Source organism: Colletotrichum paranaense (genome assembly GCF_030867605.1).
Source record: "Colletotrichum paranaense strain IMI 384185 chromosome Unknown Scaffold_1.1, whole genome shotgun sequence".
Taxonomy (NCBI): Eukaryota; Fungi; Ascomycota; class Sordariomycetes; order Glomerellales; family Glomerellaceae; genus Colletotrichum; species Colletotrichum paranaense.
The window spans coordinates 127,524-139,750 of record NW_026848959.1 but is presented as its reverse complement, the minus strand read 5'-3'; the positions used below and the strand labels follow the sequence as shown (position 1 = coordinate 139,750).

General features: G+C 52.6%; 4 protein-coding genes across 4 annotated transcripts; 2 read left to right on the top strand and 2 right to left on the bottom strand.

Annotated features, from left to right (window-relative positions):
* Positions 1 to 3,089: 3,089 nt before the first annotated feature.
* On the top strand, positions 3,090 to 6,058 carry CPAR01_00034 (phosphoenolpyruvate carboxykinase; the record flags this gene model as incomplete). The annotated part of the gene is made up of 5 exons (XM_060484327.1): positions 3,090 to 3,195; positions 3,403 to 3,451; positions 3,539 to 3,781; positions 3,891 to 3,924; positions 4,715 to 6,058. 5 exons carry the CDS (start codon positions 3,090 to 3,092, stop codon positions 6,056 to 6,058), a joined length of 1,776 nt encoding a protein of 591 aa, XP_060355184.1.
* Positions 6,059 to 6,699: 641 nt separating this feature from the next.
* On the bottom strand, positions 6,700 to 7,665 carry CPAR01_00033 (uncharacterized protein; the record flags this gene model as incomplete). The annotated part of the gene is made up of 2 exons (XM_060484326.1): positions 6,700 to 7,525; positions 7,613 to 7,665. The coding sequence occupies 2 exons, from the start codon at positions 7,663 to 7,665 to the stop codon at positions 6,700 to 6,702; spliced, it is 879 nt and encodes a 292-aa protein (XP_060355183.1).
* A 1,012-nt stretch (positions 7,666 to 8,677) lies between these two features.
* On the top strand, positions 8,678 to 10,401 carry CPAR01_00032 (cytochrome P450; the record flags this gene model as incomplete). Its single annotated transcript, XM_060484325.1, has 4 exons — positions 8,678 to 8,784; positions 8,861 to 9,105; positions 9,158 to 9,384; positions 9,451 to 10,401. 4 exons carry the CDS (start codon positions 8,678 to 8,680, stop codon positions 10,399 to 10,401), a joined length of 1,530 nt encoding a protein of 509 aa, XP_060355182.1.
* Positions 10,402 to 11,098: 697 nt separating this feature from the next.
* On the bottom strand, positions 11,099 to 12,133 carry CPAR01_00031 (JmjC domain-containing protein; the record flags this gene model as incomplete). The annotated part of the gene is made up of 1 exon (XM_060484324.1): positions 11,099 to 12,133. The coding sequence occupies one exon, from the start codon at positions 12,131 to 12,133 to the stop codon at positions 11,099 to 11,101; it is 1,035 nt and encodes a 344-aa protein (XP_060355181.1).
* Between the last annotated feature and the right edge of the window lie 94 nt (positions 12,134 to 12,227).

Genomic DNA, 12,227 nt, shown 5'->3' with positions numbered 1-12,227 from the left:
AGCGTGGGACCTGGGGACCGAAGTCCTAGGTATGCTCGGCTATGTGGAGGGGCAATTTAGAGGGGGGTTTCCGAAGCGGGGCCAGGCGGCTCTCGATGTGAGGTAGCAGCAAACTTGAACGTCATCTTTTGGTCAGTTTTCGGGGCTCATCCCGCTCAATACCAAGGGTTATTAGGAGGATTTGTGCATAAGGACATATGGCTGATTCAGAGCTATGTTTCTAATGTTTCTTCCTTGCACATAGCCACATTATACACATCAATCGTTCCCGTGAAAGCCCGATCGAGAGACTACCTACGGAAGACCAAGCAGGGGAGGGGTGTGCTAGATGGGCCATGGTACTTTACCGGTAGGTGTTCCGTTGCTCGCATTGCATTGCCGCGATGCGTTGGCGGGGTTGGGCTTAACAAGAGACGCACACGCGCACGCGCACACACTGGTCCCAACTTCTTGATATCGGAACTTGGGAAGTGGCTCAGGTTCCTAATTATTATCGTGAATGCTGTTTCAGCTTTCTTTGCATAGAAACAGAGACAGCTGACGGCAGCTTGGTGCCGGGTAGCAACAGCTGGAAACTTGACAGAACGCAATTTCAAAACTGACGGTGAGTATCAGAAATGGCAGACGAGGAAAAAAGTGAGAACGGAAGTGCCGTGGAGGATTCAAAGACTTCGGGACTGGCTCAAAGCGGGGACGAAACATGTAACGGGGAGAGGGACGAAGAGAGCATTAGAAACCATATGTATTCAATACGTATAGACTTTCCGTGTAAGCGCTGAATGCTGCGTAAGGTAGCTCCTTCTCAGATTTGTGGAAAGATTCGGAGCCGCAACTTGCCAAGTTCCATTGAGATTTTCCAGAACTTCAGCCCTCAGGGTAACATGCTGATAGGGGCCGCCGCAGTAGGCAGCTAAAAAGATCAGACCAAAAAAAAAGAGAACTGGCCTAGATATTCCCAATGCCATGTTAAACCAACCTGTCTTGAAGTCTTGGCTGCGTGTGCTTTTCTTTCCCCCTGTTGCTGGGCTCACTGGGCTGAGCGGGAGACGGGGTGAAGGCAGGCTGGGCTGGACAGTGGAGGGTACCTACGAAGAGGGGAGCGGGGGTGCATAACTTAGACAGTAGTGCGTAGATGCGGCAAGGCACCGCGGTAATCGAACGCAGGTGTGAGTCTATACTTCGTACATACAGATGGGAGATACCTTGGTATAGCATGTGCAACTGCTCAGTGTCCAGGTCTGAGACGGAGACGTCGGTGTACGTACCGATCTGAACGGACGGGCCAGGTACGGCACGGAACGGGTGACTTGATTCGTATGCTTTTTTGATTCAGGAAACCAGTTTCTGCTCTATTGGCACATTAATTCGAGGTCGCTTTCGACCCGAGCAGGTAGAAGCGTTGATTCGAGGCTGACTCGATGCCGAGTCAGAAGCCGAAGTTTTGGGGCTTCCTTGCGCAATTCGCAGACATAGTTTCGGCGTGCACGCGGCTTTGTCCGGCTTGATGACCTAAGGTGCGGCAAGGGGGAGGTTTTCCCCGGGCCCCCAGCAAGATTTGAATAATTATCCGGGTGAACGGCGGGTGGGATAATTGATCTTCATGGTCCGGCCTTCTTTTTGGCGCCGACGTGTAACGGGATCCCCCTCCACGTTATGATCTCTGTTTTGCGCCCAATCATATCGAGGTGGTATCCTATTTCCTGTTCGATGATGTAGCTAGCTTAAGCACCAATGAAGTTGTTCTTCGGGCTGCCGTTTCCTGGGAAATCAACATTTGAGGGCAATGTAGCGGAGCGACAAGCGTGTCTGTCCCGGAGGCCGCCCGAACTCTTTCGTCTGTTGACTGTTGTACCTCCATGTACCTTTGGCCAAACAGCATTACAGAGGAACCGGCAGCCAATGACGAAGCGTCACCTGTATGGGGTACCTGTAAAAGACGGGCAGAAATGCACAAGACGACCCCTTCGCATCTCTCTATGGTGAATTGGCATACCCAACTTACGTACTGGGAAGGTGGACGGCTTCAAAGATGAGGTAAGTTAGCCAGGATTCGGGAGGACCAGGCCGACGCAACGGAGACAGACGGAGGAAGCCCGCAGATTGTGGGGATGCGCCAACAGGAGGGGGGATGGAGGGGTGTACTCTTTGCCTTGGTTAAGGCAGGAGAAGGTACTTCAAGACTCCAGATTCAAACCTCAGATCAGGGTGGGATTTGTGGATTGCAGGATTGTGCATCATGATAGACGCTGTCGAAGAGAACATGGTAAAATTTGGCCCCTTCACTTTGCCTTGCCGCAACCACTTCCACCCCCCTAGCCCCGCGATAACATGGCCCGAAGGGAAACACGGCGGGCAAGTTCGGGCCCTCGTTATCTTGGGACGATGAGGCAATCCGATATGCCCTCGCACTCTTCAACTTGCTGCTGCATGTCTCTTTTTCTTCGTTTTGTCTTTTTCCTACCTTTGCACTGCCCACACGCCCTCATCACACACCCCTGACACCCCTATCTCCAACTTCCTCCACACATTTTCTCCCGTACCTAGTCGTGCTAGTGTATACTACACGCCTCCATCCCCAACCTAGGAAGGACCATGCAAAGATACGAAGTGACAAAGGGATCGAGACAAGACGTTCTCCCGAGAAGTCTTCCCCAACTCTCCCCGATTCTGTCCCTATTCCTCCTCTATCCCGAACCCGCACAGGGATCTACGCCCCTCCGCCGAACCCGAGATAATATCGTGAAGCTCGCAGCAACGGCAATTCGTCCAGTGACATCGGCGTCTTCGCCCCCGCGACTCCACACGCCGCGCCCGTTCTTATAAGTCCAAGACCCCATTCTGGCCCTTCTATCCTCGGCCCAGCTTCAGATCCAAGCCACCCAAAGCAGCTTTGTCTACACTTGTACTCACCAGTCTCACACTCCCATCTTACTCCGTCCACCCCGGCCAATTTATTCCAGAAGTGTGGATACGATTCCTTTCGCGATCCCTGAAAGCGGACGAGAACCACAAGCCTCCAAGCCTTGACCCAAACCATCTTCACCCGATCTCAAAGACCTACCCGTCCAACGACTCAATTCTTTATAACCATGAAGGATCCCGTCCAGAGAACTGCTTCTCCCTACACTGATCCCAAAGTTAAAGGCCCAAAGTCTCAGATTCTCGCAGAAGGAACCCAAGCAGACTTACGCAAGAGTACGTCCACACTACATCCCATCTCCATTATATCGTCATATACCCTCTTATACACCCATCCCCTTCCCGAGTTTTTCCACAACAACGCAAACTCAGTCTTGGTCTCATCCTTTCCTTATACCACTTCTCACTTCACCCAAAAAAAAAAAATATCACCATCATTCAATTTTACCAATCGACAAGTTGTAGCTAACATGACGCCTTCAGTGATCGCTAGCAACGTTAACAAGACTCCTCTCCACCCTGGTGGTGTTGCGTAAGTTTCCCTGCTGTTTCTTGGTTCAGCAAGTCCAGTTTTTGGACAAAAAACACAAGAAACAGCTGGCTAACCCACAACTTGCAGTCCTCACCAGGAGCACACTGAGCTCGAGGAGGAGCTTCACGAGACCGCGCACATTGACTACGACCGTGTCGCCATTATCCCCAACCCTTCCGTCCCCGCCCTTTACGAAGATGCCCTCGTCTACGAGACCGGTTCCGCCATCACATCAAGTGGTGCCTTGACTGCCTACTCTGGAAAGAAGACTGGTCGTTCGCCTTTGGACAAGCGAATTGTCGAGGAGGACAGCTCCAAGAACGACATCTGGTAAGCTTCTCTTTCCTCTCCAAAGCCAGAGTAGTCAACACGCACAGCTTCAGAACGGCTGGCGCTGACCATTGAATGCGTAACTATTTGCTAACATGATGTTCACCAGGTGGGGCCCCGTTAACAAGCCCATGTCACCCGAGGTAAGAGAAATCGCAACCCAGATCGAGTCATGGTGCTGTGGGCACGCTTCCCACTGGTCCTTTGTTTGTGTGGCTCGTCATCGGTTGGATATTCGCATTTCCCCCCAAAGACACTCAGCCATGGCAACTGCGCTTGCACCCAAACAGAGCCGTCTGTCACGCGACCTTTCGGAGACAGCAGAAAAGTCACTCTGGAAAGTGTCTGGGCCCTTTTCTGCTGCAAGCTTGAGCCCTACTCTGAGTCAGCAGCGAAACGAACTCAGGCACTGCCGAAGACTTCTTTGCTGTCAATGAATGCGTCATGTTTCAGCTCGGCACTGCTACCGGTACACATCTGCGCGCAGCAAGCAAAAAGTCCGCTACCGCTGGTCCTTTCTGCACAAATCCGAGGAACTGATGCAGGCGCATCGCATCGGTTCATGCCGGAGGGAACTCATCGAGATGGTCCTTCATCCAATGTTTTCCCCCGATGTTCCCCGCCAGGTTCCTCGGGTGCAGTTTTGCGACTGGGAGTGTCGTCATCAAAGGCTGCAACCCCTCCTCGTTCCCCTTTGGGCCTTGGGTGCAGCGCATGAGAAAAGAAGGCAGTTGGTTGCCGGCCCCGCACTTTCAAATGCAAAGCCGCGCTAAACCCTTTTCTCATGACTCCACTCCTGTCACCCATTCTCTCCTGCCACACCAACCCCGCGTACCGACGGCCTCCATGGTCCTGCTTCTCCCGGCGTTGGACCCACATCCAACGCCCGGGCCAACCTCTCTATGAGCAATCGCTGACATGTGAGATTTCTAGGTCTGGAAGATCAACCGCGAGCGTGCCATCGACTACCTCAACACCAGAAACCGTATCTACGTCGTCGACGGTTACGCCGGCTGGGATGAGAAGTACCGCATTCGCGTCCGTGTCATCTGCGCCCGCGCCTACCATGCTCTCTTCATGAGAAACATGCTCATTCGCCCTCCTCGTGAGGAGCTCGAGCACTTCCACCCTGACTACACCATCTACAATGCCGGCTCTTTCCCTGCCAACAGATACACCGAGGGTATGACCTCCGGCACCTCAGTCGCCATCAACTTCGCCGAGAAGGAGATGGTCATTCTCGGTACTGAGTACGCTGGTGAGATGAAGAAGGGTGTCTTCACCGTCCTCTTCTACGAGATGCCTATCAAGCACAACGTCCTCACTCTGCACTCCTCTGCCAACGAGGGCAAAAACGGCGATGTTACCCTCTTCTTCGGTCTGTCCGGCACTGGCAAGACCACTCTCTCTGCCGACCCTCAGCGCGCCTTGATCGGTGACGACGAGCACTGCTGGAGTGACCGCGGTGTTTTCAATATTGAGGGCGGCTGCTACGCCAAGACCATCGGCCTGTCCGCCGAGAAGGAGCCCGATATTTTCGGCGCCATCCGCTTCGGCTCCGTCCTTGAGAACGTTGTCTTCGACCCCGAGACCCGTGCCGTCGACTACGATGACAGCACCCTGACAGAAAACACCCGCTGCGCCTACCCCATCGAGTACATCAGCAACGCCAAGATTCCCTGCTTGTCAGAATCTCACCCCACCAACATCATCCTCCTCACTTGCGACGCCCGCGGTGTCCTGCCTCCCATCTCCAAGCTCGACCGCGCCCAGACCATGTTCCACTTCATCTCTGGTTACACCTCCAAGATGGCCGGAACTGAGGACGGTGTCACCGAGCCCCAGGCCACTTTCTCCTCCTGCTTCGCCCAGCCCTTCCTGGCCCTGCACCCCATGCGCTACGCCAAGATGCTTGCCGACAAGATCGAGCACCACAACGCCAACGCCTGGCTCCTCAACACCGGTTGGGTTGGTGCCGGTGCCGCTCAGGGAGGCAAGCGCTGCCCCCTCAAGTACACCCGTGCCATCCTCGACGCCATCCACTCTGGCGAGCTCGCCAAGGTCGAGTACGAGACCTACGAAGTCTTCAACCTCCAGGTCCCCAAGACCTGCCCAAGTGTCCCCGACGAGCTCCTCAACCCCAAGGCCGCCTGGACTGCCGGCAACGACAGTTTCAACACCGAGGTCAAGAAGCTCGGCACCCTCTTCAACGAGAACTTCAAGAAGTACGCCAGCGAAGCGACCGAGGAGGTCGTCAAGGCCGGTCCCGTCGTTTAAAGCGCAAGCATGCTCTGAGTTGATTAGCGATCATATTTATGGATTTATGAAGGACTCTTTTCTTTAATCATCTTTTGGGTACAACTTTGGGAAATCAGGATGTGTCGTCGACATAGTCCGACACGAACATAATTGTCGCGTGGATTGGATACCGCGGCAAGTTTTGGGGATTTGGTGTCAAAACGGAGTGATATCTGTTCTGGGCTTCATTTCATAGAATGAGAATGACAATAAACATGAAGCAAAATTACCGTTCCAAATTTTGAATGTGAATGTTCCGACCCACCAATGTATACTATCAACCTCATTGAACTATATTGGCTGCAGTGCACCGACTTGAGCAAAATGCGATACCTCCTCTCTCAGAACTTGTCACTGGCCAACTTGTTCTCAACTCGCCCCAGGGGGCCCAAGGGGGAAAATTTGTAACAAAGTTATGAACTTCATCAAGGATGTAAGTTGCAATCAGTCATCTCTCAGTGTCAATGTGCCTGCGTTGTCAAGTAATGATGCCATGCAAGCACATGAAATCTTTGTAGTTGATCAAACCCAACAGCAAATCAGTCTTGTCTTCGTAACTTTATAGTTTTGTATGTTCTCTCAGTCTAGGTTCTTCCTCTATTTCTCATAGCCCCCCGCATCTACCAATCCCTAGATGAAACTTTCTCCGCCACGATCCATCTCACAGACCCAACAGGTGGCATATATATCTCCTTACCGCTCTTAAACTCCCACCCTTCAGTCCGGCCGCCACACGACTTCATCAACGCCTCTACTTCGTCCGGCGTCCGCGTCCTCAGCGCAGAAATGTACCCATCAAACACCAACACAAACGGAATAATCGGAATGAGATAGGTGAAAATGAGGACGGAGAAGCTGCGTAGCCTCCATGCGTAGAGCGGCGCGAAGATGAAGCAGCCGATACCGAGGACCGCGGGCATGATAAAGGACAAGAGATCGCGGCCCTGCAGCTCCATGATAGCGAAGCCGTCCGACGTCTCGAGGGTATTCTTCAAAATCGCCTTCGCCAGCGGGTCGTCAAAGTGGTGGAACGCCAGATTAAACAGCCGAAACACCTTTTTGCCCTTGGAGGTATACCCGTCGACCAGCTCGCGCGGCGCGTGCGCGGCGTCGACGCTCTTTGGCTCGTAGCCGATATGCTCGCTGCGCGCGGCGGCGCGGGCCCAGGACTCGGTGTTTGGGTGCAGGTCCGTCAGCACGAAGTCGACGTTGGGCTGCTTCTGGGCGGTGAGGTGGCGGTTGACGAAGCGCTCGATGGCCGGGGTGGGACCGCCGGAGCCGGCGCAGAAGTCGATGAAGGTGTAGGAGGGGAGGCGGGGGCCGAGGACGTGCTGGAGGATCTGGGCGGCGACGCGGGCCGGGGAAGAGGTTTGGAGGACGGGGACGCGGTAGACCCAGGCTGCGTGGAGGCCTTCTTGGACGTAGGCTCGGAGGAAAGAGGGGAACCTGGGGTTGAGAGAATATGTGTTAGCTTTCTGCGATGACAGAGAAAATTGTGAAAGGCGAGAGTAGGAATTGGGAGGCGCAACTCACCAAGTCTGGTCGTCAATCTCAAAGAGGTGGAATCGCGGGACGAGAGGCGCCATCGTGATGACGTCGAGATACAAGTAGCTGTCGTAGCAGGATTTCGTTTAACACTGGTGGCCGGTTGAGCAGTTAATGTAGTTGATTGTACAGGTAGAAGAGTTTAGGTGACCAAATCACATGCAAAGCGTCCGATGTGTAGCTCCTTGCAAATCGGCTGGAGGTTCAATCTGGCGGCCACGAGGGCTTTATTACACGGTGCTTCTTGTTGAGACAGATGGAAGTTCGTAGCAGAATTGGGGTCCCCCTGTGCCCTGCCGTTAGCCGGCACGGGGTGGCGGGTGCGGGAGCTATCGCATTCGCTAGTGCTGAGCTCGAGACAGGGAAAGCTCCAGCCTGGGCATGGGTCCGACCCCCCCAAGCTCCACTGGAAACGTGCCCACTAGGTACCTCATCAGTTCACCACGACGGAAGCAACACCGGAGACCGACCTGGGTTCCAAAGAACAAGGTGATCACAGGCTAGATTGATTTGGCACATCGTTGAAGTCTGGTCGTAAGTACCCTTGACGGTATCATGGCGCGTAAGGTGAAGAGTTCTTGGAAAAGAACGTCAACATGATGGCGGGGAGCTACCTTATCCTTAAAGGCAACAAGGGCCAAGGGCTTGAAGTTTCGACAGGGGTGAGATGTTTAGTGTACGCAGTAATGTGGACTTACTCGGGAGCGGTGCAATGGAACTCTGAGTTCCCCCGTCGGGGATGCAAGCTACCAATTGCTCCCCTCCCACTGGTAGGCGCCTAGGTATTGAGACGTTGGGGCCATTGGACAATCGTGTTGGCCTTCGTCTTCGTCATCATATACTTCGTGGTATCATTCTTCCTCACCCCTCCTCAACGCCTTCCTTCCACCATTCCTTTTCTGGCCGAGTTTAGTCAAGATCGAGAAGCTAGAAGTTACAGTCTTTCACTTACGGTAAATTGGGTCTCAAAGTGCGGATGGTGTCTTCGGCACATATTGTAGTGGAAAGTCGTCCCACATCTCCATTACGAGAGATCAAGGACATCGCCTCGTGATGGCCCTGGTCAATGCCTTAGCAGTCGTCGTAGTGGTTGCGCTTTCACTCATAATATACGCCATCTTTGGTCAGCCAAAGTTGAGGAGGAAAGGCGTCCCATTACGGTCAGTTCACCAACTTTCAAGCCTGTTGAGCTACCTATCGAATACACCGTTTGGTTGGATATTGACTTTGGCCTAGACGACCTCCTAATACACTGCCGCTCGCCGGAAATGGCATCATCTTCCTCAGAGATCGCCAGAAGCTATTCGACTGGTTCACCAAGTGTGAACAACTTTACGGCTATGAAACGCTGCAAATCTCTGTTCCCAGTCTACCTCCAGGGGTCATCATCAGCGATCCCAAGAACCTAGAATACGTCTTCAAGAACGAGGGCATATTTGCCAAGGGAGAATTCTTCAAGGGGAGATCGAGGGACTTGTTTGGTGAGTCTTAGTGCCTCTCGGTATTGATGATCACTCCGCTTACGGGCCACAGGTAATGGCATAATCAATGTTGATGGCGACCTGTGGAAGGTCCAGAGAAAGGCCGGCCTCAATTTCCTCAATACCTCGAACCTGAGAGTTCTCACAGACGTGGCGTTGCCACAGTATCTATCTCAAAGTGTCGCCTACCTTGGAAGCCAGTCAGGTAATGATGTGGTGGACTTGCAGGCAGTCTTTCACGAAATCACGACCCAACTCATGGGCAAGATGGCTTACAACGTATGTTGGCATGCTTCTCACAGTCCATTCTGTCCTTCTCATTGCTCCGTCTAACACATGACATAGATGGAAATGCACGCAGAAGACACGTTTGGCCTGGCCTTCGATTACGCATCAGGTGCGACTGCAGAGCGGTTCCAGAATCCAATGTGGTTCCTCACAGAGATCCTCACAGGAGCACGTCTGAGGAAATCCATCTCTGTCGTGAAATCCTTTGGACAGAGCATAGTCTCCAGTGCGATGACGGACAGAAAAGCGTCTCCCAAAACCGCGCCAGACGTCTCACAAGATCTGGGGAGCGACAGGCTCGACAACATATCCGGCAGTTTAGTCCAGTCATTGCTAGACACCATTGGAGACGAGCAGCTGGTTGCCGATGCCGCGCTGAATTACCTCTCGGCAGGCAAAGATACCACGGCGCAGGCTCTGACGTGGACATTCTACCTGCTCTTGCAGCACCCGGAGGTTGTAGCCAAGATCCGCGAGGAGGTCGATGACATTAAACAGCAAAGTGAGGAGGACGCCCTTGAGAAAGCCATTGCGGAACGGGGTAACCCGAATACGATGCCGTACGTCTTCTCAGTCTTTTATGAAGCGCTGCGCATCTTCCCACCGATCCCTTTCGAAATCAAACAGGCTGTTCAGGCGACAACGCTACCGGACGGCACCTTTCTACCCCAGAACTCCGTCATTGTCTGGTGCACCTGGGCGATGAACCGCTCGCGCACCACATGGGGCTCTGATGCGGACCAGTTCCGGCCCGAGCGATGGCTGGTCGACGGTAAAGTCATCAACAAGAGCACCTCCGAATTCCCAGTCTTCAACGGCGGGCCAAGAACATGTCTGGGGAAGAAGATGGCTGAGATCATTGCCGTGCAAGTAATTGCTACCGTAGCTGGTCTCTTTGATTGCGTGAGAGTCGATGACTCGACGAGAGTCAGCAAGAGTAGTCTTACCTTGCCGATGAAGGACGGCCTGCCCTGTTTTGTACAACGTAGACCTGATGTCGAATTTTAAGCTATCAATCTTCCGCTTTTGAGGGTTCTCGTTCCCTTTGGTGGTCACTTTTGAAACTATTGAAGGTAAGTAAGTCAGAGGATGGGATAGGGGACACGACGTTGCTTCCGGAGGATCATCGATAACGGGTAGGGACCACTGTCGCATGTCTGCACCCCCGATTGAAAGAAAAGAATGCAAAACATCATTCTCTGGTCCATCAGGGTCTAAAGGATCAAAAAGTATATACTTCAACAGCGAAAGAGCTGCAAAAGATATATAGCACAACCTGGTTTCGATCCAGGGACCTCTGGGTTATGAGCCCAGCGCTCTACCCCTGAGCTATTGTGCTTTGATGTGGGGCTGACTACTGACGGTCGTTCCTCAGACTCACAATTATCAATGCCCGCTCTCTCTGCCCAGCACTTAGGTCTAGAATCCTGTACCTTTGTCTAATCGCGTGTCATTTGTGAAAATTCTCAGACATCGAGTAGAAGCAAACTGTGACGTTTAAGTGTTAGAATAGTTTGAGGTGTCATTTCTGCCTTTAGATTGTTGCTTATTGACCAGTACAAGTTGGGGAAGTACACCAGTACACGTGAGGTATCACCAAATCAGTCCATTTGTACGGAGACAAAGTCTTAACAGATTAACTACAGAGGCGCAAAAAGCCTATTATGAGCTAAAGCTTTGGACACCCTATCAAGTTTTCTTTTGACTACCTGAACCACCAATTCACGGAGGCATTCAACCTCCCATCATGATGTCTACTCTTGACACTATGCCACCAACCCGTGGGAATGAAGAGAGCATTTCCAGGGCCCAATTGAGCCTCTGTAATATCCGCGTGGCTCTCCGATCCCCAGACAGCTGTGTTCATTGCTACCCTCTCGCGGCCCTCCATCATTTCCGTCGATCTGATGCGACTACTCCCCGACTGCTGAAGCTGAGCCTGTATCTGACGATACAACCGATCGCCAGATGACGGCGGTAGCAGGCGGACTGTTTTGCTGCCAACAAGTTGACAGAACAAATTAGGGTTCGGATCGCGATGTAGCGGGGTATATGTCGGCTCCAGCCCAAGCCACAAGCTCGAATCGTATACGTCGCCTTTACCGGCTTCCAAGACAATGCGTGGGACAGGCAGGTCTTCCTGGAGTTCTAGAGGTAGGTCCGGGAGTTGAGCCTGGGCTATGTAAAGCTGCTTGATCTTCTTCTCGTGCAGGCTGTTGAATTCCGCAGCCTTGAGAAGGAGTTGCAGGGGAGCAACGAATGACGAGAACTTTGGCTCCGAGGCATCTGGGTGGGATGCTGCGTGGACGATGCCTGCTAGCACTGCACCCATGGGATCCGGATCAGACGCGAGCCATGCAAGAAATTGTTGTGTTGTGTTCACTAAAACTCCAGAATCGTCGGCGATCTGAGGACTTATGAACTCGTATGGGAACATGTGGTGGGCGAATTGGTTCATATAGGGAGTGAATTTGGCGGTGTGTTTCTGGTTAGCGTCTTGAGTTTGGGCGAACCATTTTGAAGATGCCGAGAAGGAACTCTGCTGAGCAGGGTTGGAGGACTGGCCAAATAGGAGAGGTTTTTCTTGTGTGAATGAAGATCTTCGAAATTCTTCGATATTGACTACCTCGAATGGAGATTTTGTAGCTTTTACCGAGTGTAATGTTGAAAACCCACGTCGAATTTGGGGGGGCCTGGATGAAGTGAGCGCGTGGCAACAGCCGCGGGCAAGAAGCCTCATGTCTGAGAGCATCTACTGAAGGACCATAGTCTTAAAGTAAATAAACGAGAACAAGAATTGTTATGTATCATAGAACGAGCCATCAGCAAGCTAA